Consider the following 26,331-nt stretch of genomic DNA (forward strand, 5'->3'; position numbering starts at 1 on the left):
TTAACTGGATCAACAAATTTGCAGATGACACCAAGATTGGGGGTGTAGTGGACAGCGAGGAAGACAGTCAGAACTTCCAACAGGATCGAGACCAGCTGGAAAAATGTGCTGAGAAATAGCAGAAGTAATTTTATGTAGGCAAGTGCTAAGGTGTTGCACTTCAGTAGGCCAACCAGGGTAGGTCTTACACAGTAAACGGTCGGGCACTGAGGAGTGTGGTAGAACAAAGGGATCTGGGAATACAGGTCCATAATTAATTGAAAGTGCTGTCACAGGTAGATATGGTCGTAAAGAAAGCTTGTGGCTCATTGACCTTCATAAATCAATACGTTGAGTACAGGAGATGGAATGTCATGTTGAAGTTTTATAAGATGTTGGTGAGGCCTAATTTGGAGTATTGTGTGCAGTTTTGGTCACCTACTTACAAGAAAGATGTACGAGGGTGGTGAGAATGGTATGAGCTGCCAGCACAAGTGATGCATGCAAACTCGATTTCAATGTCTAAGAGAAGTTTGGATAGGTACATGGATGGCAAGGATATGGAGGAGTATGGTTCAGGTGCAGGTCAATGGGACTTGGCAGCTTATTTGGTTTGGTATGGCTAGATGGGTCGAAAGGCTTCTTTCTGTGCTCTATTTTCCCTTGATTCGATGACACCAAGGATCAACTCTGCTCCAGTGTGGACAGTGCTCCCAATGTATGACTGAAAGGGAAAGATTAAGGATTAGCCTTATTTGTCACATGTACATCGAAACATACAGTGAAATGTGTTTGTGTCAAATCAGGTGAGGATTGTGCTGGGCAGCTCGCAAGTGCCGCTATGCTTCTGGCACCAATCCTGAACTGCACACCTATTTATTTATTTATCTATCTATCCATCTATCTATCTTTGTATTTGTTTATTTACTTAGAGATACAGCACGGTAACAGGCCCTTCCAGCTCAACGACCCAGTTCCACCCATGTGACCGATTAACCCACTGACCCATCTGTATGTCTTTGGACTGTGGGAGGAAAAGACATGGGGAGAGTGTACAAAATTCTGACACACAGCGGTGGGAAGTGAACCTGGGTTGCTGGTACTCTAATAGCATTGTGCTAACCACTATGCCTCATACATCTTTGGAATATGGAAGGAAACATATGTGTTCAGAGGGAGAATATACAAACTCCTTACAGTTAGCAGTGGAGTTGATCCCCGAATGGTGATCTCTGGCACTGTAAAGTGATTGTCATAACTATTATACTACCATGCCAAACAGAGCTTTGCTTATTTTGTTATATAAAGTAGTTTGTTGAATATCTTTAAAAAGTTTCTATAAAATGTCTCGCATTTTTAAAACAATAGTTTGCTTCTATTTTAACTAACTTTACTCTGTTTTCCTCTACAGACTAAAAGCCAGCAAGATGAGAGATCCCCCAGTGAAAATGCTAACACGGTGCAGGATGAAATATTTTCATGGCCTGGCCCAAAGACTGTGCTACTTCACAAGAACTCTCAAGGGTTTGGTTTTACATTGCGGCACTTCATTGTCTACCCTCCAGAGTCAGCTGTGCATCCAAGCTTTAAGGTAGAATTGGCTCTTAGAGATAAAAATGCATCTCCTTGTTTATATTAGAATAGGAATGTTTAGCTTACAATGGACTGTCTAGTTTTGTATTTTTTAATGAATCAAGAAGTCTATTCAATGTTTGACCCTATGTATAAGACCATTACAGCATAGTACAGGCCCTTCGGCCCACAATGTTGTGCTGATGGTTTAATCTACTCTAAGATCGATCTAACCCTTCCCTCCAACTTAGCCCTCCATTTTTCTATCTTCCATGTACCTATCTTAAGAGCTTCTTAATCTGCCTCTACTACCACCCCTGACAGGGTGTTCCACGCACCCACCACTCTCTGTGTAAAGAACTTACCTCTGACAGGGGAGATTTGGCATAGTGGTAATTACCACTGGATCAGTAATCCAGACACCTAGTTATACGCTGGGGATATGAGTTCAAATCCCACCATGGCAGATGGTGAATTTGAATTTATGAAACTATGTCGATTGTTGTAAAAACCCATCTGGTTCGCTAATGTCCTTTAGGGTAAGGAATCCTGCCGTCCTTACCTGGTCTGGCCTGTATGTGACTCCAGCCCCACAGCAGTGTGGTTGACTCTTAAATACCCTCTGAGAAAAAGAAAATAATAAGGAATGAACCCGGAAGGATAACCTGGCATCAACCGAGGCACTGGAAACGACAATGGCAAAACCAGCTCTGTTGACCCTGCAAAGTCCTCCTTACTAACATCTGGGGGCTTGTGCCAAAGTTGGGAGGGCTGCCTCACAGACTAGTCAAACAACAGGCTGACATAGTTGTACTGACAGAATCATACCTTATGGTTAACATTTTGGACTCCACCATCACCATTCCTGGGTATGTACTGTCTCATCGGCAGGACAGACATAACAGAGGTGATGGCACTGTGGTATACAGTAGAGAGGGAGTTCTCCTGGCAACTCTCAACATTGACTCTGGACCCCATGAGGTCTCATGGTACCAGGTTAAACATGGGCAAGGAAACCTCTTGCTGATTACCATGTCCCATCCTCCCTCAGCTGATGAATCAGTACTTCTCCATGTGGAGCAGCTCTTGGAGGAGGCATTGAGGGTGGGAAGCGCACCGAATGTACTCTGGGTGCGGGACTTCAATGTCCATCGCCAAGAGTGGCTCAGTAGTACCACCACAGACCGAGCTGGTCGGGTCCTACTGGACATGGCTACTAGACTGGGACTACAGCAGGCGGTGAGGGAAAAACACACACGACCTCATTCTCACCAACCTGCCTGCCATGGAAGCATCTGTCCATGATAGCATTGGTAGAAGTGACCACCGCACAGTAATTGTGGAGACTAAATCCCATCTCCACATTGAAGAAACCCTCAGCCGCATTGTGTGGCGCTACCACTGTGCTAAATGGGATAGACTTCAAACAGATCTAGCAGCCCAAATCTGGGTAGCTGTGAGGCGCTGTGGGCCATCAGCAGCAGCAGAATTGTACTCAACTACAATCTGTAACCTCATGGCCCAACATATTCCCCACTGTAACATTACCACCAATAAACTTGCTCTTAACCCTGGTTCAATGAAGAGTGCAGGAGGTCATGCCGAGAACAACACCAGGCAAGCCTCAATATGAGGTGTCACCCCGGTGAAGCCACAATACAGGATACCTGCATGCTAAAGCAGCAAGTAATAGACAGGGCTAAGTGGTCCCACAACCAGCAGATCAGATCCAAGCTCTGTAGTCCTGCCATGTTCAGGCATTAGCAGCAGTCTTCAGTCAGAAGTGCTGAGTAGATGATCCAGCTCGGCCTCCTCCAGAAGTCCCCAGCATCACAGATGTCAGTATGCAGCCAGTCCGATTCACTCCACGTGATGTCAAGAAATGGCTGAAAGCACTGGATACAGTGAAGGCTATGAGCCCAGACAAAATCCCGGCAATAGTCCTGAAGACTTGTGCTCCAGAATTTGCTGCGTCACTAGCCAAGCTGTTCCAGTACAGCTACAACACCGGCATCTACCCAGCAATGTGGAAAACTGTCCAGTATGTCCCGTACACAAAAAACAGGACAACTCCAACCCAGCCAATTACCACCCTATCAGCCTACTCTCAATCATCAGCAAAGGAATGGAAGGGGTTATCAACAGTGTGATCATGCAGCACCTACTGGCCAATAACCTGCTTACCGATGCCCAGTTTGGGTTCCGTCAAGGGCACTCAGCTCCTGACCTCATCACCTCCTTGGTCCGAAGAGCTAAGTACCAGCGGTGAGGTGAGAGTGATAGCCCTCGACATCAAGGCAGCATTTGACTGAGAAAGGCACCAAGGTGCCCTAGCTAAAATAGAGTCAATGGGAATTAGGGGGAAAACCCTCCACTGGTTGGAATCATACCTGACACAAAGGAAGATGGTTGAGGTGGTTGGAGGTCAATCATCTCATCCTCAGGACATCACTGCAGGAGTTCCTCAGGGAAATGTCCTAGGACCAACCATCTTCAGCTGCTTCATCAATGACCTTCCTGCCGTCATAAGGTCAGAAGTGGGAATGTTCGCAGATTACTGCACAATGTTCTGCACCATCCATGATTCCTCAGATAGTGAAGCAGTTCATACCCAGATGCAGCAGGACCTGGACAATATCCAGACTTGCGCTGACAAGTGACAAGTAACAGTTGAGCCACACAAGTGCCAGGCAATGACCATCTTCAACAAGAGAGGCTGTAACCATCGTCCCTTGACATTCAGTGGCATCACCATCACTGAATCCCCTACTATCAACATCCTGGGCATTACCATTGGCATAAAACAGAACTGGTCTAGCCATATAAAATGTCAGCTATCCCTTTGCCTTCACAGGTGCTGCTTGACCCGCTGACTTCCTCCAGAAGTTTGTATTTTCTGCTGTAGAGTACTGAATCTGCAGAGTCTCCCTAACTAACAGCTAAGGACTTCTCAAGAATGCCAATAGATAACAGCTGTTAGAAACACCATGTAGTCTCTTACTTTTTTCAGTGTCTTTTATGCAGAGCAAAATAGTTCACCATTCCCACAAACATTTTTCTTTCCCTGTACTAATTAGCAGTCTTCAGGGTGCAACATTCAATAGTTTAATCTTTCTAGTCCAACGAGTATTCAGAGGGATCTATGTCCTTGATCTTTTGTATTTGATTATCGCTGGCCATTGTCTAAAGTCAAATAGCCCTGCTGAATGGTGAACACGAGAACTATCTGTGAAATGATGTAATGGGTGTTATGTTACAGTTCACCGGTTTCTAACTACTGATGGGATTTTCAAAGTACTTTTTGTCATATTGTGGCTTCAGTATTACATTTATGATTTAACTCCTAGCTTGGGAATTTTCACCTTTGCACTACTTGTATTCATATGGAATGAAATAATTTTAAAAGTCAAAGTACATTGATTATTAATGTATGTATGCAGTATACAAACCTGAGATGCATCTTCCCACAGACAGCCACCAAACAAAGAAACACCATGGAACCTGTTCAAAGAAAACATCAAACACCCAACGCATGAAAAAAAGAACAAATCGCGCAAATGGCAAAAAACGAACAAATAACACACAAAATATTAAACATTAAATTGCAGGGTCCTTGAAGCAGTCAAGGACTGTTCAGTTTAGTTCAGTTTAGCACTGTGTCATTCGTTGACTGCAGGCTGCAGAGCCTTTCATCCCCAATCAAAATCACGCAAAATAGCAATAAAAAAAGAGAAACCAGAAACACATATGATATGAACTGCATAGTCCTCTAAAAGTGAGTGCAATCCACAAATCGAGCCAATCGAATCTTGCTGAAGACCCAAGGCTCCTGCACCTTCCTCTGGCAGCAGCAAGCGAGAGGGAGAGGGAGGCTGGTCAAATGCAGGCAGACGGCGCTGAGCACCTGCTTGCCTTCCGCTCTCATCTTTGTTGATTTCAATCTTGCCCGATGCTTTGATCGGTGAGTTGGTTGAGAATTGGAGCTGATCATAGGTTTGCGCTCTGCCATTAGGCATACTCCATTCTCAACCGCGCCAAACTCCCTCGGATACAGCAAAGTGCCAGATTGCTCAGCCGGCCCAAAAACACATTATCAAAATATAATTACAGGCTCCAATTACACACAGATTAGTAGTAGAAGTATATTTAAAAGAAGAAGGAGAAAAAGAAGTAGTTTTATGAATTGTCTGTACAACGGCGCTGTTAATCGCATTGGTTGCTGGTACTATCTTGCAAAATTCTGGCTGAACTTCAGGCTGAAAAATTAGTTCTGTAGAGAAAACTTAGAACATAAGACACAGAAGCAGAATTAGGCCATTCCGGTCTGCTCCACCATTCCATTATGGCTGGTTTATTATCCCTTTCAACCCCACTCTCCTGCCTTCTCCCTGTAATCTTTGACACCATTACTAATCAAGAACTTACCTGCCAACCTCCGCTTTAAATATGTCCAATAAGCTGGTTTCCATAGCCATCTGTAGCAGTGAGTTCCACAGATTCACCACCCTCTGGTTAAAGAAATTCCACCTCGTCTCTGTATTTTTTGGAGTGCGGGAGAAATTACTTCATTTATTTTTGTTTATTTAGAGATAGAGCACAGAACAGGTGCTTCCGACCCATCAAGCCGCACCACCCAGCAACCCACCTATTTAACCCTAGCCTAATGACAGAACAACGACCAGTTAATTGACTAATGTGGGAGGAAACTGGAGCACCCAGATGTTGGGATATTTTTGCTGGCGTGAGAGATTTGAACAAGGGAGCATAAATTTAAGTTAAGGGTTCTGTCATTGAAAACCTAGGAATGTCAAAATTTCCTCTCTCAGGAGGTGGTGAATCTGAAATTCTTTAGTAACACACACAAAAAGTCTGAAGAACTCAGCGGGTCAGTAGCATCTATGGAAAGGAATAAGCAGTTGATGTTTCAGGCTGAGACCCTTCATCAGGACTGGAAAGGAAGGGGTCAGAACCCAAAATAAGAAGGTGGGGGTAAGAGGAAGGAGGACAAGCTGGCAGGCAGGTGATAGGTGAGGTCAGGTGACGGGGAAGGTGGGTGGTTGAAGAAGGAATCTGATCTGATCAGATAGGACAGTGAACCATGGGAGAAAGTGAAGGAAGAAAGTCACCAGAGAGAAGTGATGGGTGGGTGAGAGGGGAACTAGCATGGGGAATAGAAAAGGAGAGAGAAAGCTCAAAGTTCAAACTGCATAGATTATCAAAACATGTATGCTGTATGCAACCTTGAGATCCTTGAGATTTGCCTTCTTGCAGATAGCCACAAAAAAAGGAAACACTATAGAACCCATTAAAAAATCCGCACAACAAAGACCGTCAAACAGACAATGTGTGAAAAAAGAACAAATCATATAAAAAATATAAAAGTAAACAAATAACACACAGAATATTAACCGCAGAGTCCCGAAAGTGAGTCCACAGCCATGGAGCCAGTTCAGCGCTAAAGCACCTTGATCAAATCAAAGTTTCAAGGTGCATTATTATAAAAAAAATTTATAAATTATACAACCTTAAGATTTGTTTTCTTACAGGCAGTCGCAAAGCAAAGAACCTGAAAGAATCCAATTTAAAAAATTAGCACAAAATGAATCATATGAAGAATAGATTCCGAACCAAACTGAGTCCTTAGATCCAAATCCCCAGAGTAGGCCCAAAGCCTCGGTATTCACTTCATCATATTAGTGGGGCAAATTGCCGCAAAGTTCGCAGACACAAAGCACAGCAGCCGGGGGGCAGTCTCACAGCCTTAGCATTGCAGAAAGAGAAGCCCCAGTCTATCTGGGCTGGTGTTTAAATTATCTGAACCTCGCACTAGGACCTGGCCCTGCTGCTGGCAAATTATCCTGACCTAGATTTCGCTGTCGAAGAAGCCATTCTTGGCCTCTCCAGACCAGCTCAGTATCAAGAGCAATCCAGCCTTGTCCAACTCTTGACACCCTGCCTTCCCAGTCTATATGGGTCAGCATTTAGATGATCCAAACAGTGGATTGTATCTCGCATTAGGACCTGGGCCTCGCTGCGACGAGTCATTCTGGGCCTTGAATACACTGCCCAGCGACTTGCTTTGGACCTGGATTTTGACCTCTCCAATTTCGCTTAGCGCTTAGGGCGATCCACCTTTGTAGTTGGGTTAGTTGAGCGGGCATTGGAACTCCTCTATCCTGTCTTCTACCCTCTGAATCGTTCACTCCAAGCAGCACAGCTTCAACTCCAATTGCGTAGATTTTGCAGCGCACCAGCAGGGCACATCCTGTGAACTCGCTTTGCCTTCGCTCGCTTCTTCATTGTTTGCGGTGACAGTTTACCACAATTTACTTCAAAAAAGTGTTATTAATAATGGTTTTAATCAAATTCCTTTGCTTTTGAACTACCTGTTGCATGTCTTCGGTATTGCCATCTTAAACCGCTCAAATAGTTTAAAAAAAGTAAACAAAAACATACGGGACATGAACTGCAGAGTTTCTAAAGTGCGTCCAAAGCTGCAGAGCCCGCTCAGTGCTCTAGAGAGTGAAACATGTTCAAGAGCCCAATGGCTGCAGGGCAACAACTGCTCCTGAACCTGGCGGTGTGGGACCCAAGACTCCTGCACTTCCCACACGACAGGAGAGGCAGACTGGTCAAAAACAGGCAGTTGGCGCTGAACGTCTGTTTGTTTAAACTCTCGTGCATGATTATTTTAATCTTACTCGACGCTTTAATTGGTGTGAGTGAAGTAATGGAGCTGACCATGAGTTCATGTGCCGTTAGGCATCGACACAGCATCCATCCTCAGCGATGGCTGCCTCGGCACTCTTGAGAGTCTAATTTACTTAAACCCCAGGAGATTGCAAAAGCTCTAGATTGTTTAGTTGGTTCAGAAGTACATCTTTAAAAGGGTAATTACAAGCTGCAGACTGCAGCAATCACAGTTCAGATGAAGAGATATATTTTACAGGGGTTCCCAACCTGGGGTCTACAGTTCGCTTGGTTCATGGTTATGCTCATTGGCAAAAAAAAGGTTGGAAACCCTTCTAGATTCTAGAAGATTGACTGGTAATTTTGTCAGCTGCCTATGATACATTGCCATTTATCGCTGGCGACAGTTTCCAGAAAATTACTGGAAGGTGGAGAAATTCTTTGCCCAGCAGATCAGAGTCAGAATCAGAATCAGGTTTATTATCACCCGCATGTGTCATGAAATGTGTTAACTTAGCAGCAGCGGTTCAATGCAATACATAATATAGAAGAAGGAGGGGAAAAAATAAGTAAGTAAATCAATTACAATATATGTATAATGAATAGATTTAAAATCATACAAAAAAACAGAAATAATATATATTTAAAAAGTGAGGTAGTGTTCATGGGTTCAATGTCCATTCAGAAATCGGAAGGCAGAGGGGAAGAAGCTGTTCCTGAATCGCTGAGTGTGTGCCTTCAGCCTTCTGTACCTCCTACCAGATGGTAACAGTGGGAAAAGGGCATGCCCTGGGTGCTGGAGGTCCTTAATAATGGATGCTGCCTTTCTGAGACTCTGCTCCTTGAAGATGTCCTGTGTACTTTGTAGGCTACTACCCAAGATGGAGTCAACTAAATTTGCAACCCTCTGCAGCCTCTTTCAGTCCTGTGCAGTAGCACCGCCCCCCCACCCCCCATATCAGACAGTGATGCAGCCTGTCAGAATGTTCTCCACGGTATATCTATCGAAGTTTTTGAGTTTATTTGTTGACATGCCAAATCTCTTCAAACTAATGAAGTATAGTCACTGTTTTGCCTTCTTTATAACTGCATCGATATGTTGGAACCAGATTAGATCCTCAGAGAACTTGTCATCTAGAGACTTGAAACTGCTCACTCTCCCCACTTCTGATCCCACTATGAGGATTGGTATGTGTTCCTTCGTCTTACCCTTCCTGAAGTCCACAAACAGCTCTTTCGTCTTACTGACGTTGAGTGCCAGGTTGTTGCCGCGACACCACTCCACTAGTTGGCATATCTCACTCCTGTACGTCCTCTCGTTCCACCTGAGATTCTTCCAACAATGGTTGTATCATCAGCAAATTTATAGATGGTATTTGAGTTATGCCTACCCATACAGACATGGGTATAGAGAGAGTAGAGCAGTGGGCTAAGCACACACCCCTGAGGTGCACCAGTGTTGATCGTCAGTGAGGAGGAGATGTTATCACCAGTCTGCACAGGTTGTGGTTTTCCAGATAGGAAGTCGAGGATCCAAATGCAGAGGGAGGTACAGAGGCCCAGGTTCTGTAACTTCTCAATCAGGATTGTGGGAATGATCATATTAAATGCTGAGCTATAGTCAATGAACACCAGCTGCTCATATGACCATCCACCACCTGCTCCCACAGCTTCACGTGACCCTGATCGGGTGGGGGGGGGGTGAGATAAGCAGGTGCTACACCTTGCCCAAGGGTGACCTGCAGGCTAGCAGAGGGAAGGAGAGTCTAACACCTCCTTTGGTAGAGATGTATGTCCACCTTGCCACTGGAGCATTAGAAGTACTTAGAATGGAGGTGGATAAAAATTTGATAGATCGAAGAATTGAGGCGTGTGGAGAAATGACACAAAAGACAAGTTAAAGCTAGCATAGGTCGGCCATGATCATATTACATGACAGGCCAAACTTGAAAGACTTGATGATCTGCTCCTGCTCTGGTAATGAAGTTGACTAAAAATATTGTCAGTGCACTGACCTGCTCAGTAAAGTTCATGACTAAGTTTGAGAATATTTGCTGACAGAATAAGTGTTTAGATTAGACCATGGACCCGAAATGCTAGGCAAGCAGGGTATAGGGTGAAGCAGACTGCAGAGCAAGCTGCTGGCTCCCACTGCTCACAATAGCTACAGCTCTGTAAAATCAGGACAAATGAATTGGTTCTGTCAGCAGAGTTAAAAGCTTAAGTGGTTCATTTAAAATATTTTTACATTTGTTTTGAAGTTGGGTCTTTGGGTCTTCTAGGTCAGAGTGATGACTGAGAAACCTTGGTATCCAGTAAAATCTTTATTGATCTCCCATCCTGGTTTTTCCTGGATCAGCCTCTTTGCTTAGTTCGTTGCAGTTTAAAGAGAATGGACTTGTGTAGTTCCAGCTGAAGTTGCATAGCCATCCATCATCAGATTTGGCGGAATTACATTTTGGTTTGTAATCCATTCAGTACTGCTGAATGCTCTCCTCTCTCTTCTTGCTGCAACCATTCGGAAGGAGGTACAGGAGTCTCAGGACCCACACCACCAGATTCAGGAACAGTTATTACCCCTCGATCATCAGGAAGGAGGTACAGGAACCTCGGGATACACACCACCAGGTTCAGGGACAGTTGTTACCCCTCAACCATCAGGAAGGAGGTACAGGAACCTCGGGATACACACCACCAGGTTCAGGAACAGTTATTATCCCTCAACCATCAGGAAGGAGGTACAGGAGCCTCGGGATACACACCACCAGGTTCAGGGACAATTATTACCCCTCAACCATCAGGAAGGAGGTACAGGAGCCTCGGGATACACACCACCAGGTTCAGGAACAGTTATTACCCCTCAACCATCAGGAAGGAGGTACAGGAACCTCGGGATACACACCACCAGGTTCAGGAACAGTTATTATCCCTCAACCATCAGGAAGGAGGTACAGGAGCCTCGGGATACACACCACCAGGTTCAGGAACAGTTATTACCCCTCAACCATCAGGAAAGAGGTACAGGAGCCTCGGGATACACACCACCAGGTTCAGGAACAATTATTACCCCTCAACCATCAGGGAGGAGGTATAGGAGCCTCAGAACCCACACCACCAGGTTCAGGAACAGTTATCACCCCTCAACCATCAGGAAAGAGGTACAGGAGCCTCGGGATACACACCACCAGGTTCAGGAACAGTTATTACCCCTCAACCATTAGGCTCTTGAACCAGTGGAGATAATTTCACTCACTTCAACTATGAATTGATTCCACAACCTATAGACTCAATTTCAAGGACTCAGTATTATCTATTTTCATCTATCATCTATCTATTTTTAATCTATCTATCCATCTATCTATCTACCTGTTTTTCATCTATCTTTCTACCTTTATTTATCTTTCTATCTTTCATCTATCTTTCTATCTATTTTTTGCACAGTTTGTCTTCTTATGCACGTTATTTGTCATTCTTTGTGTGTAGTTTTGCATTGACTCTAAAGTTTTTCTGTTTTACTGTGAATGCTTGCACAAAAATGAATGTTGAGGTAGTATACAGTGACATATATGTAATTAGATGATACATTTACTTTGAACTTTGAACTGGGGAGGGACCATAGTATAGGGTTCTTCCGCTACTGCTAAGGGAGGGGCCAGATTGGGTGAGGAAGCCCCTCAACTATTGCAGTAGTGTACCGCCCCAGGGGGGGTCACATGAGTGGCAATGGTGCTATTGGTTTTAAGAAATGTAATCGAATGGTACTGAAAGCATTGGCTATGAATGTAAGAGTGGAAAGGCAATGCACGTTTATTCTTGTAAATATTTTTTATGTATAAAGCCTATTTTGAAATGAAAAAGAATTCAGTACTACTGGATCTTTTCATTAGAATAAAGATAGGGTCATGTTTTCTTTAATCCTCCCCTGATTTCCTCTGTAATCCCATGCCCTGCCCTCTCTATCTTTGTGTTTTAAAAGAAGGCTGAAAGATTACAGCAGGGAGCTTAATGTCCAAGGATACACATTGTATCAAAAGAATAAGCAGGAACGCAGAGGGGATGGGGTGGCTCTGTTGGTAAAAAATAATATCAAATCATTAGAAAGTGGTGACAAGGGTCGGAAGGTGTAGAATTGTTGTGGGTAGAGCTAAGGGACTGCAAGGATGAAAAGACCCTGATGGGAGTTGTATATAGACCCCCAAACAGTTGGAAGGATGTAGTCTACAAATGACAACGAGAGATAGAAAATGCATGCCAAAAGGGCATTGTTACAACAGTCATTGGGGACTTCAGTATGCAGGTAGATTGGGAAAGCAGGTTGGTGCTGGATTACAGGAGGGGGGAATATCTAGAGTGCCTACGAGATAGCTTTTTAGAGCAGTTCAAGGTTGAGCCCACTAGAGGATCCTCTGTTCTGAACTGGGTGTTGTGCAATGAACCAGATAAGAGAGTTTAAGGTAAAAGAGCCCTTAGGGGAAATTGATCATAATATGATTGAATTCACACTAAAATTTGAGAAGAAGAAGCTAAAGTCAGATGTATCAGTATTACAGTTGAGTAAAGGGAATTACAGAGGCATGAGAGAGGAGTTGGCCAGAATTGATTGGAAAAGAACACTGACAGGAATGACAGCAGAACAACAATGGCTGGAATTTCTGGAAGCAATTCAGAAGGCACAGGATATATACAACCCAAAGAGGAAGAAGTATTCAAAGAAAATATGACACAACTGTGGCTAACAAGAGAAGTCAAAGCCAACATAAAAGCCAAAGAGAGGGCACATAATAGAACAAAAGTTAGTGGGAAGTTAGAGGAGTGGGAAGCTTTTAAAAACCAACAGAAGGCAACTAAGAAGTCATCAAGAAGATGAAGATGGAATGTGAAAGTAAGCTAGCCAATAATATTAAAGAGAATACCGAAAGTTTCTTCAGATACATAAAAGAGAGGCGAGAGTGAATATCAGACCGCTGGAAAACGATGCTGGAGAAGTAGTAATGGGGGACAATGAAATGGCAGATGAATTGAATAAGTATTTTGCATCAGTCTTCACTGTGGACAACACTAGCAGTATGGTGTCAAGGGCCATGAAGTGCGTGAAGTTACCATAACAGGAGAGATGGTTCTTGGTAGATAAGTCACCTGGACCAGATGATGAACCCCAGAGTTCTGAAAGAGGTGGCTGAAGAGATCATGGAGGAATTAGTGATAATCTTTCAAGAATCACTGGATTCTGTAATGGTTCCAGAAGAATGGAAAATTGCAAATGGCACTCCACTCTTCCAGAAGGGAGAGAGGCAGAAGAAAGCAAACTTTGAGGTCAGTTCGTCTGACCTCAGTGGTTGGGAAGATGTTGGAGTCATTTATTAAGGATGAGATTTCAGGTACTTGAAGGCACATGATATAATAGGCCGCAGTCAGCATGGTTTCCTCAAGGGAAAATCTTGTTGGACAAATCTGTTGGAATTTTTTAAATAAACAACAAGTAGGATAAACAAAGAAGAATTGGTTGATGTTGTGTACTTGGCTTTTTAGAAGACCTTTGGCAAGTGCCACACATGAGCCTGCTTAACAAGCTATGAGCTCATGGTATTACAGGAAAGATTCTAGCATCGATAAAGCAGTGGCTGATTGGCAGGAGGCAAAGGATGGGAATAAAGGGAGCCTTTCCTGGTTGGCTGCTGGTGACTAGTGGTGTTCCACAGAGGTCTGTGTTGGGACCGATTGTTTTAAGTTATATGTCAATGACTTGGATGATGGAACTGATGACTTTGTTGCAAAGTTTGCTGACGATATGAAGATAGGAGCAGGTAGTTTTGAGAAAGTAGAGAGACTACAGAAGGACTTAAACAGATCAGGAGAGTGGGCAAAGAAATGGCAGATGGAATACAGTGTTAGGAATTGGATGGTCATGCTCTTTGGTCGAAGAAATGAAAGCGCTGACTATTTTCTAAATGGCAAGAAAATACAAAAAACTGAGGTGCGAAGGGACTTGGATTCCCTAAAGGTTAATTTACAGATTGAGTCTGTGATGAGTAAGACAAATGCGGTGTTAGCATTCATTTCAAGAAGACTAGAATATAAAAGCAAGGATGTAGTGTTGAGACTTCATAAAGCACCAGTGAGGCTTCACTTTGTGGACCTCCAACCCTGATAACCTAGTGAATCACTGACCCTCCTGACTTCTGCCCATTCGAAGGTCTGATCTGGGACTCACTGACATGGATATCACTGGTCCCCTTAGCGTCTGCTGGCTTGATCTCTGGGAATACTGTGTTTTGTGTGTGGAGCACTCTGGCGTGGACTCCGAACACTGACTTCTGCCCAGACTCTTCATTTACTGCCCCTGACATCTAACTCCCTCTCTTCCCTGTCCCTAAAGGCTAACCTGACCCCCAACTCCTCACGCTGTCCCCAAAACCATCCCTACAAACCTGAAAAAACAACTAAGTCTGAGCCATGGCATTGACGCGACAGAGAGAGCCATCTTGACCGGAAGACCCTAATGTGGCTCCTGATCTGAGAAGGCTGGTTTCTGATTATTTACCCTTATGACCTTATGAGCGTAATCCTGATATCTCAAAGTTCAATGTAACTTTATTGTCAAAGTACCTCTATGTCACCATATACAATCCTGAGATTCATTTTCCTGTCGACATGGCCATTAAATCTGTAATAGAGTAATAACCATAACAGAATCAATGAAAGACTGCACCAACTTGGGTGTTCAACAGTGTGCAAAAGACACAAACTGTGCAAGTACAAAAAGAAAGAATAATAATAAATAAATAAGCAATAGATATCGAGAACATGAGATGAAAAGTCCAATGATGGAGCAAGTGAAGTTGAGTAAAGTTAACCTCTTTGGTTCAAAGTAGTTCAAAGTGAAATTTATTGTTAGGGCACCTACATATTACCACATACAACCTCAAGGTTCTTTTTCTGCAGGTATACTGAGCAAATCTATAGAACAGTAACTGAACATCAGGGAATATAAACTGTAAACAATCTGTAAACTCTAAAAAGCCTGATGGTTGAGGGGTAGTAACTGCTCCTGAACCTGGTGGTGTGAGTCCTGAGGCTCCTGTACCTCCTTCCTGATGGCAGCAGTGAGAAGAGAGCTTGTCCTGGGTGGTGTGCAAATGTTTTGTATAGGTGTGCTCAATGTTGAGAAGGGCTTTACCCTTGATGGACTGGGCTGTATCCGCTACTTTTTGTAAGATTTTCTGTTCATCTGGCACGGAGATGATTAATTGGGACAGAGTGAATGGGACATTGGGGAATGTGCCTTGTAGAACCTGCTCACAATGTGCCTAAAAAGCATTGAGTTCACCTGGTAGTGATGCACCATTGTCTGAGATTGCCTGCAATTTTGGGAAAGATAGACCTTTCTTTGGAAGTTTAATTTCTCTCACCAATCATTCTTGTATTCAGTGAAAATACTGAGTCCTGACGAAGGAGCTCAGCCTGAAATGTGGACTGTTTATTTCTCTATAGATGTTACCTGACCTACTGAATTCCTCCAGCATTTTGTGTATGTTGCTCCTGTTCTTCAGCAATTGTAGATTATCATTTTCATATGTAATTCCTTTTATGCCCTCTGCGCACATTTCTTTGTAAATACTTCAGCCCTAAAAATCAGTGTTTCTCTGCCAGCCTCTTATACGGTTACCAATTGGCAACCTGCCTTCAGTCTGCAGAAATTTTAAAATTCCAGCTCTTATCTCACCTGCCATTCCGTCTCCCTCCTACTTCAATCTGCTTAAACCTCAAAGTCAAAGTAAATTTATTATCAAAGTACGGATACATCACCATACACTATCTTGAGATTCATTTCCTTGCAGGCATTTACAGAAAAATAAAGAAATACTATAGAATTTATGAGAAATTGTACATAATAAACTATACTGTATATAAACAAAGACTTGACAAGCATCCAATCAAAAGAGACAAATTGTGACAATAATGAAAAAACAGTAAATAAATAATACTGAGAACATTAGTTGTAGAATCTTTGAAAGTGTCTGTTTAGTGATCAGTTCGGTGTTGAAGTGACTGAAGTTATCCACCCTATTCAGGAGCCTGATGGTTGCATGGTAATAACTGTTCCTGAATCTGTTGGTGTGGGACCTGAGGCTCCGGTACCTCTTGCTTGCTGGCAGCAGCAAGAAGAGGGCATGGCCTGGATGGTGGAGGTCCTTGATCATGGATGCTGCTTTCCTGTGGCAGCACTCCTTGTAGATGTACTCACTGGTTTCTACCGATGAAGCTTTAGTTTGCTTCTTAATCTTTTCCTAGGGCTGAGCATCCATTTTAGCTAGATTATATTTCTTTTTAAAAAATCCATTTGTGTTAATAGGAGCAAATGAATGTAAATTATTGTAGTTTTGTCTTGTCAGCTCAGCAAGAACAACGGAGGACTTTGTTTTCGCAAGCAGCGGTACTGTTCTGTGTCTCTGCTGACACAAGCAGGAATGGAGCTGGAGTCTCAGGCATTCAGTAGAACCCCCCCCCCCCATTGTTTAGTGTCTGTTAAATGGTCGCATTGTATTTGCTGTTTGCACCCATTGTTTCTTATCAGTGCATGGTAGTCCTGGGATGAAGATAATACTAACTGCTGGTTAGAGGCGACTAGAATTGATATGTTTGTAATCTTATAAACCATGAAAGTTTTTGTCTGAATCACAGAATCTGATCTTGACATTCGTCAACACTTCTATTTAATCACTACAATGCAAGACAGGGACAGGACTGAGAAATAGTTTATTCACAACAAACTGCTCCAAAGGTGGGTCCATGAAGCCCCCTAGTGGCTTGAAGTTGAAACAACACCTGGATGTTCAGGTAGCACAATTGAATAGGAACACAAATCAAAACTATAAGTCAAAGGAGCAGAATTAGACCACTCACCCATTAAGTCTACTCCAGCATTCGATCATGGCTGATTTATTTTCCCTCTCAATCCCATTCTCCTGCCTTTTTGTAATCTATGACACCCTTACTAAATCAAGGAACTATCAACCTCTGCTTTAAATATACCCACAGCCTTCTGAAGCAATGTACAGTATTCCACAAATTTGCCAGCCTCTGGTAAAAGAAATTCTTCCTCATCTCTGTTCTGAAGGGATATCCTCGTGTTCTGAGGCTGTGCCCTCTGGTCCTAGACTCCCCCACTATAGGAAACATCCTCTCCGCATCCACTCTATCTGTGCCCTCTGGTCCTAGACTCCCCCACTATAGGAAACATCCTCTCCACACCCACTCTATCTGTGTCCTCTGGTCCTAGACTCCCCCACTACAGGAAACATCCTCTCCGCATCCACTCTATCTGTGCCCTCTGGTCCTAGACTCCCCCACTATAGGAAACATCCTCTCCGCATCCACTCTATCTGTGCCCTCTGGTCCTAGACTCCCCCACTATAGGAAACATCCTCTCCACATCCACTCTATCTGTGTCCTCTGGTCCTGGACTCCCCCCACCATAGGAAACATCCTCTCCACATCCACTCTATCTCTGTCCTCTGGTCCTAGACTCCCCCACTATAGGAAACATCCTCTCCACATCCACTCTATCTGTGCCCTCTGGTCCTGGACTCCCCCCACTATAGGAAACATCCTCTCCACATCCACTCTATCTCTGTCCTCTGGTCCTAGACTCCCCCACTATAGGAAACATCCTCTCCACATCCACTCTATCTGTGTCTTCTGGTCCTAGACTCCCCCACTATAGGAAACATCCTCTCCACATCCACTCTATCTGTGTCCTCTGGTCCTAGACTCCTCCACTATAGGAAACATCCTCTCCACATCCACTCTATCTGTGTCTTCTGGTCCTAGACTCCCCCACTATAGGAAACATCCTCTCCACATCCACTCTATCTGTGCCCTCTGGTCCTAGACTCCCCCACTATAGGAAACATCCTCTCCACATCCACTCTATCTGTGCCCTCTGGTCCTAGACTTCCCCACTATAGGAAACATCCTCTCCACTTCCACTCTATCTGTGTCCTCTGGTCCGAGACTCCCCCACTATCGTAAACATCCTCTTCACATCCACTCTATCTGTGCCCTCTGGTCCTAGACTCCCCCACTATAGGAAACATCCTCTCCACATCCACTCTATCTCTGTCCTCTGGTCCTAGGCTCCCCCGCTATAGGAAACATCCTCTCCATGTCCATTCTGTCTAGGCCTTTCAATATTCCATAGGTTTCAATGAGATTCCCCCTCATTCTTCTAAACTACAGTGAGTACAAGTCCAGAGCCATATAGGCTCCTCATATGTTAGCCCTGTCATTCTTAGGATCATTCTCATGAACATCCTCTGGACCCTCTGTGAGGCCGGCACATCTTTTCTTAGATAAAGGGCCCAAAACTGTTCATAATACTCCAAGTGCGGTCTGACCAATGGTGTAAAAAGCATCGAATGGCCTGTTTTCGTAATGGACATAATACTCCAAGTGCGGTTTGACCAATGCTGTAAAAAGCATCGAATGGCCCGTTTTCAATAGACAATAGGTGGAGTAGGCCATTCGGCCCTTCGAGCCAGCACCGTTTTCGTAATGGACGTTTATCCTGGTGAAGTGAAATAAAACCAACTGAAACTATTAGGTGAGCCAAAAACACAAAAGTCACAATCTTTAGAACAATACAAAAAGATATGAAAATGCCATAACATAAAGTTATCAAAAAGTCTCCCATTTATCAGGCATGCTGAGAGTTAGACCATGAGAACATAAGGCATAGGAGCATAATTATGTTATTTGGCCCATCGAGTCTTTCTATCTAGGCTGATTTATTATCTCTCTCAATCCCATTCTCCTGCCGTCTTACCGTAACCTTTGATGCCTTTAGTAACCAAGGAACCTTCAACCTTCACTTTAAGCATACCCAATGACCTGTCCTCCACAGCTATCTGTGACAGTGAATTCCACAGATTCACCACCCTCTGGCTAAAGAAATTCCTCCACATCTCTATTCTAAAGGAACGTTCTTGTATTCTGAGGCTGTGCCTTCTGGTCCTAGACTTCTCCCACTATTGGAAATATCCTCTCCACATCCACTCTATGTAGGACTTTCAATATCTGACAGGTTTTAATAAGATCCCCCTCATTCTTATAAGCTCCAGCAAGTACAGGCCCGGAGCCACTAAAATGCTCCTTATATGTTGACCTTTCATTCCCATGAAGGGCTGTGGAAAATCTCAGCAGATCAGATAACATCTGTGGAAAAAGAAACAGTTAATGTTTCAGGTCCAGGAATTGAGCGGGAATCAGAATCACCGGCATATGTCATGAAATTTATTGTTTTGCAACAGCAGTGCTGTGAAATACATAATAATAAAAGCTGTAAATTACAGTATGAAGTATATAACAGAATAAAAAATAGTGAGGTATTGTTCATGTCAAACAAGTCCGTCTAGTAGCCGAGCAGTTCGGGGACACATAGGACAGTACAGCTCAGCTCTTCAGCGCACAATGATGTGCCGACCTTTTATACTACTCTTAGATCAGTCTAACCCTTCCCTCCCACATAACCCTCCATTATTTTTCATACATGTGCCTACCTAAGAGTCTCTTAAATCTCCCTGATGTATCCGTCTCTACCATTACCCAGGGTGTTCCACACACCCACCACTCTGTGTGTAAAGAATTTACCCACTATACTTTCCTCCAATTCTGCCTCCTTGTATTAGCCATTTCCACCCTGGGGAAAAGTCTCTGGCTATCCACTCTACCCACGCTTCTGATCATCTTCTACACCTCATCAGCCTCCTGTCATCTTTCTTCGCTCCAAAGAGAAAAGTCGTAGCTCACTCAGCCTTTCTTCAGTAGACCTTTTCTCCAATCCAGACAGCATCCTGGTAAATCACCTGCACACCTTCTCTAAAGCCTGCACATCCTTCCTGTAATGAGGCGACCCTAACTGAACACAAGATTCCAAGTTTGGTCTCAGAGTTTTATAGAGCTGCAACAGTACTTGATTCCCTTTCTGTGAGAAAAAGACTGTGTGCATTGGTCTTCATCTCTGAGGTCTGGTGGTGTGTTCCAAATATCCAAGATGTAAAAGAAATTAGAAGAAATATGCAAGTCATTCATTCATCTGTCCATTTATTTATTTATTTAGAGGTGCACTGTTGAATAAGTCCTCCTGGCCCTTTGAGCTGCACTGCCAGCAACCCCCGACAACCCCGATTTAACCCTAACCTAATCACAGGACCATTTACAATGACCAGTTAACCTACCCAGTATGTTTTGGACTGTGGGAGGAAACTGGAGGACCCAGAGAAAACCCATGCCTTCCACGGGGAGAACATACAGAGACTTCAAACTTCAACTTCAAACTCTGATGCCCTGAGCTGTAATAGAGTCAGGCTAAAACCTATCCAATCATGGTGCCCAAATATCTCTGATAGGGTGAAAAAATGCGTGAGTTAAATATACCCCATGACTTGGCCTCCACAGCCGTCTGTGGCAATGAATTCCATAGGCTCACCATCCTCTGACTAAGAAATTCCTCCTCATTTCTGTTCTAAAGCTATATCCTTGTACTCTGTGCGCCCTCTGGTCCTAGACTTCTCCACTATAGGAGACATCCACATCCACTCTATCTAGGTCTTTCTATGTTTGATAGATTTCAATGAGATCCCCCTCATTCTCCTAAACTCCAGTGAGTACAGGTCCAGAGCCATCAAACACTCTTCACATGTTAACCCTGTTATTTCTGGAACCAGATTCCTTCTTCTCCAACCCTTTGCCTTTTCCGCCTATCACTTCCCAGCTTCTTACTTCATTTCTCCTCCCCCATGGCTTCACCTATATCCTTCTAGCTTGTCCTGTTTAGCTCCCTCCACCATTTTATTCTGGCGACTTCCCCCTTCCTTTCCAGTCCTGATGAAGGGTCGCAGCCCGAAACGTCGACTGTTTATCATTTCCATAGATGCTGTCTGACCTGCTGAGTTCCTCCAGTGTTTTTTGTGTGTTGCCTTGGATCTCCAGCATCTGCAGAATTTTTGTTATCATTAATAGCTATTTTTTTGCCAATGGAACATATTCATCGTCATCATTATGTGTCATGTTGTATGAGGTAGGCGATTATGGTCTTTCCATGATGGTTGTTCTTGGCAAATTTTTCTGCAGAAGTGGTTTGTCATCGCCTTCTTCTGGACAGTGTCTTTACAAGATAGGTGACCCTAGCCATTATCAATACTGTTCAGAGATTGTCTGCTTGACGTCAGAGGTCGTGTAACCAGGACTTGTGATATGCATCTATTGCTCACAGGACCATCCTGTGGCTTCACGTGACCCTGATCGGGGCGGGGGGGTGGGAGGGGGTGCTGTAAGCAGTTGCTACACCTTGCCCAAGGGTGACCTGCAGGCTAGTAGAAGGAAGGAGTACCTTGCACCTCCTTTGGTAGAGATGTAGCTCCATCCTGCCACCCAAAATGGAATATTTTGGGTTAAGAATTCATTGAAGCTGCTCAGCAAGGATAAATATGTATTTGATTATAAGAGTATAGCACTATGAAATGTACTGCAGATGTTTTAGCATAATGATTTTAATAATAAAGATGTTTGGCAGTCAGGCAGTATTGTCATCATGTCAACATTGTCTTACATATGAATTGTGGATGTATTTGGCAGTGTCTCAGTAGTGATTGTGGTCAGGAAAGAGCAGCGTGGAATTTTCTTATAATTCCATTGCAGTGATTTTGTGTAACTTTAAAGCAGTTTCATTTATTGCAAGAAAAGTATATTTTGTTTCTTTTGTCAATTATTAAATATTTAATTCACAATTTAGATGGTTTTTTGGTCTATAATACGTTGGTAAGACAGGGACGAAGGCAGATGACTGTCTAGACAGTTACTGCCATTGGATTGATTTAAAGCAGTGGTACCGAACCTGGAGTCCATGGATCCCTTGGTTAATGGTAGGGGTCAAGGCATAAAAAAGGTTGGGAATGCCTATTTTAAAAGAACATAGAACAGCACAGCACAGGAACATGTTCTTCGTCCCATAATTAACTTAGGAAACTAATCCCTTCTGCCTGTACAATATCTATGTCCTTCCATTCCCTGCATATTCATGTGAGAACTTCTTGAACCTCCATTGTATGTGCCTCCATCACCAACCCAGGCGGTGCATTTAGTCAAGCACCACTCACTATAAAAAAACAAATTGTCCCACACATCTCCTTTGAACATACCCCCTTTCTCCTTAAATGCGTTATCATCATTATGTGCCATGTTGTATGACGTGGGTCATCATGGTCTCATGACCATGATTGTTCTTGGCAAGTATGTCTATAGAAGTGGTTTGCCATTGCCTGCCTGGTGTCAATGGTTGCATAACCAGGTCTTGTGATATGCATCAATTGTTCATATGACCATCTGTCACCTACTCCAGTGGCTTCATGTGACCCTGATGGAGGGGGTGGGGTGGGTGGTGGGGGCTAAGCACGTGCTCACCTTGCCAAAGGGTGACCTGCAGGCTAGCGGAGGAAAGGGGCATCTCAGTCCTCCTTTGGTAGAGACGTATCTCCACCCCATCGCCCTTAAATGCATACCTTCTGGAATTAAGCATTTCAACTTTGGGACAAAAATACAAGCTAGTTACTCTATCATTGCCTCTCATGATCGTATAAATCTCAGAATTTCCCTCAGCCTTCACAAACATGAGTTTGTCCAACATGTCTTTATAACATATGCTCTCTAATCCAGGTTGCATCTTCTGCAGTCATTCCAAAGCCTCAACATCCTTCCTATAATGAGGGACCAGAATTCACTGCAATATTCCAGTATTGACTTAATTAGAGTTTTATAAAGCTGTAACATAACTTCCCAACCCTTGAACTCAATTCCCCGACTAACAAAACCAAATATGCCATTTGTCTCCTTTGCCACCCCTTCAATCTGTGTAGCCACTTTCAGGGAGCTCTGGATTTGGACTCCAAGCTCACTCTAACATCAACACTGTTAAGGGTCTTGCCATTAATGGTGTACTTTCTCTTTACATTTGGCAGTATCCTTTGGCAGTCTTCTATGCTATGGACAACACCACCAATCTTTGTATTGTCTACAAACACTACCACTCTTCTTATCATCTACAAAATCTTATAAAATTATTTCTACAATTGTCTTGAGTTGCTAAGTGGACGAAAAGCTCTTTCTGCAGCACATGAGGCAGTTTCAAATTAGTTTCTCTTAATTTATTTTATAAAGCCAACTACATGAAAAAGGTTGCTTGGCCAAGTATTGGTCTTTAAGTCTTATTGGACAGGATACGTATATCTATAAATGCTCCATAGATACTGCCTGACTTGCTGAGTTCCTCCAGCATTTTGTGTGTGTGTTGCTTAGGATATATATTTGTCTGCCTCAGTGCCCATTCAAGCAACCCACCTCTACATGTACAAAATGCTGGAGGAACTTAGCAGGTCAGGGTTTGGGTGGCAGGATGGAGATACGTTTCAACCAAAGGAGGTGCGAGGCACTCCTTCCCTCTGCTAGCCTGCAGGTCATTCTTGGGCAAGTTGTAGCACCTGCTTAGCCCCCGATCAGTGTCACGTGAAGCCATGGGAGCAGATGGTGGATGGTTGTATGAGCAGATGGTGCAGATCACAAGTCCTGGTTATGCCAGGCAGACAATCTCTGAAGAGTATTGATAATGGCTGGGGTCATCTGTCTTGTAAAGACACTGCCCAGAAGAAGGCAATGGCAAACCACTTCTGTAGAAAAAATTTCTAAGAACGATCATGATCATGGAAAGGCCATGATCGCCCACGTCATACAACATAGCACATAATGATGATTATGATCGTAACTCAGGATTTATAGCATCTGCAGAATCTCTTGTATTTTCTATTTTTCCACATTACCCCATTGCCATCTGCTGATCATGGTAAGCTGAAGAACCATTTATAATAATGTTTTCTTGCAATTCTTTGCAGACTGTTTTTTAGTTCTGAGTATCATTATTTTGAACTCACATTGATAGTGAATAATTAAACTTTTTATGACATCGTAATTATTGACCTTTGAAGTCTACACCCTTTCAAGACTTCCCTTTTTCATTTCTTACTTGAACCCTTTTCTCACTGTTCTATAAAAGCTGTATTCCGTCAGCACACAACCCCCTCCTACCTCCCTCACCCCTCCCCCCAGTCAAAATGAAGGTGATTTGCTGTAGAAATCAGCTCTTTAGAGCATCCAAATGGGAATTACAGGAGGGTATAAATAACATATTTTTCTTTGCTGTAGATTGTTGGGTGAAATTAAGGACTTCCTATTACTTGTGGGGGGGGGAGAGACAATGTATCGCTTTATATTTAATTATTTATTATACACTGCTTGCCTTTATTAGTTGAGGCATGAGTTCAAAGGTCAAGAGGTTATGTTGCAACTTCATAAAACTCTGGTTAGGCCACATCTGGAGTATTGCGTACATTTCTGGTCGCCCCACTGTAGGAAGGATGTTGAGGCTTTGAAGAGGGTGCAGAAGAGATTTACCAGGATGCTGCCTGGTTTAGAGGGCATGTGCTAACATGAGAGGCTGGACAAACCTGGGTTATTTTCTCTAGAGTGGCAGAGACTGAGGGGAGATCTGGTAGAGGTTTACAATGCATACAGTGGACAGAGAGGCATAGACAGAAATGTCTAATACCAGAGGGCATGCATTGAAGGTGAGGGGGGTAGGTTCAAGGGGGATGTGAGGGGTTAGTTTTTTTACTCAGAGAATGGTGGATGCCTGGAATGTGCTGCCTGATATGGTTGTAGAGACAAATATATTAGAGGCTTTTAAGAGATGTTTAGATAGGCACATGAATGTGAGGAAGATGGAGGGTTATGGCCATTGTGTAGGCAAGATGGATTAGTTTTTTTTTATATACTGTTAAGCTGGTTCAGCACAACATTATGGGCCAAAGGGCCTGTTCCTGTGCTGTACTGTTCGAGGTTCTATTTATATTTTTATTATTCTTTTAAAAGGTGTTTGAATTTTTATTAGATCAAATGACCTGGATGAGGAAGTGGAGGGATGGGTTAGTAAATTTGCTGATAACACAAAGGTTGGGGGTATTGTGGATAGTGTGGAGGGCTGTCAGAGGTTACAGCGGGACATCGATAGGATGCAAAACTGGGCTGAGAAGTGGCAGATGGAGTTCAACCCAGATTAGTGTTGGGTGGTTCATTTTGGTAGGTTAAATACGATGGCAGAATACAGCATTTATGGCAAGACTCTTGGCAGTGTGAAGGATCAGAGGGATCTTGGGGTCCAAGTCCATAGGACACTCAAAGCTGCTACACATGCTGACTATGTGGTTAAGAAGGCATACAGTGCATTGGCCTTCATCAGTCGTGGGATTGAGTTCAGGAGCCGAGAGGTATTGTTACAACTATATAGAACCTATAGACTCCACTTGGAGTACTGTGCTCAGTTCTGGTCACCTCATTGCAGGAAGGATGTGGAAACTATAGAAAGGGTGCAGAGGAGATTTACAAGGATGCCTGGATCGGGGAGTTGAGTGAACTTGGCCTTTTCTCCTTGGAGCGACTGAAGATCACCTATCGCAACAATAGGTCAACGGCAGACGCAATCTCAATGGCTCTCCATGTGGCTTTAGACCACCTGGACAGCACAAACACCTACGTCAGGATGCTGTTCATTGACTATAGCTCAGCATTTAATACCATCATTCCCACAGTCCCGATTGAGAAGTTGCAGAACCTGGACCTCTGTGCTCCCTCTGCAATTGGATCCTCGAATTCCTAACTGGAAGGCCACAATCTGTGCAGATTGGTGATAACATCTCCTCCTTGCTGACGATCAGCACTGGTGCTCCTCAGGGGTGTGTGCTAGCCCACTGCTCTACTCTCTATATACACATGACTGTCTGGCTAGGCGTAGCTCAAATACCATCTATAAATTTGCTGACGATAAAACCATTTTTGGTAGACTCTCAGATGGTGACGAGAGGGCGTACAGGAGTGAGATATGCCAACTAATAGAGTGGTGTCGCAGCAACAACCTGGCACTCAACATCAGGAAGACAAAAGAGCTGATTGTGGACTTCAGGAAGGGTAAGATGAAGGAACATGTAC

The 26,331-nt window shown here is 43.6% G+C and overlaps 1 protein-coding gene across 4 annotated transcripts in view; it reads left to right on the forward strand.

Moving 5' to 3' along the window:
• Window positions 1-26,331, forward strand: part of LOC134340331 (rho GTPase-activating protein 23-like) — a 490,201-nt gene that overhangs the window by 289,664 nt on the left and 174,206 nt on the right. For 3 of the 4 annotated variants that reach the window (XM_063037438.1, XM_063037439.1, XM_063037437.1), the window contains exon 2: window positions 1,391-1,570. In XM_063037438.1, the coding sequence (XP_062893508.1) occupies window positions 1,391-1,570 (180 nt within the window). Of the gene's footprint in view, window positions 1-1,390; window positions 1,571-26,331 lie in introns of those variants that run through there. The other variant, XM_063037440.1, reaches the window with a different exon arrangement.

The sequence above is a fragment of the Mobula hypostoma genome, chromosome X1 (genome assembly GCF_963921235.1).
Source record: "Mobula hypostoma chromosome X1, sMobHyp1.1, whole genome shotgun sequence".
In the NCBI taxonomy this organism is placed as follows: Eukaryota; Metazoa; Chordata; class Chondrichthyes; order Myliobatiformes; family Myliobatidae; genus Mobula; species Mobula hypostoma.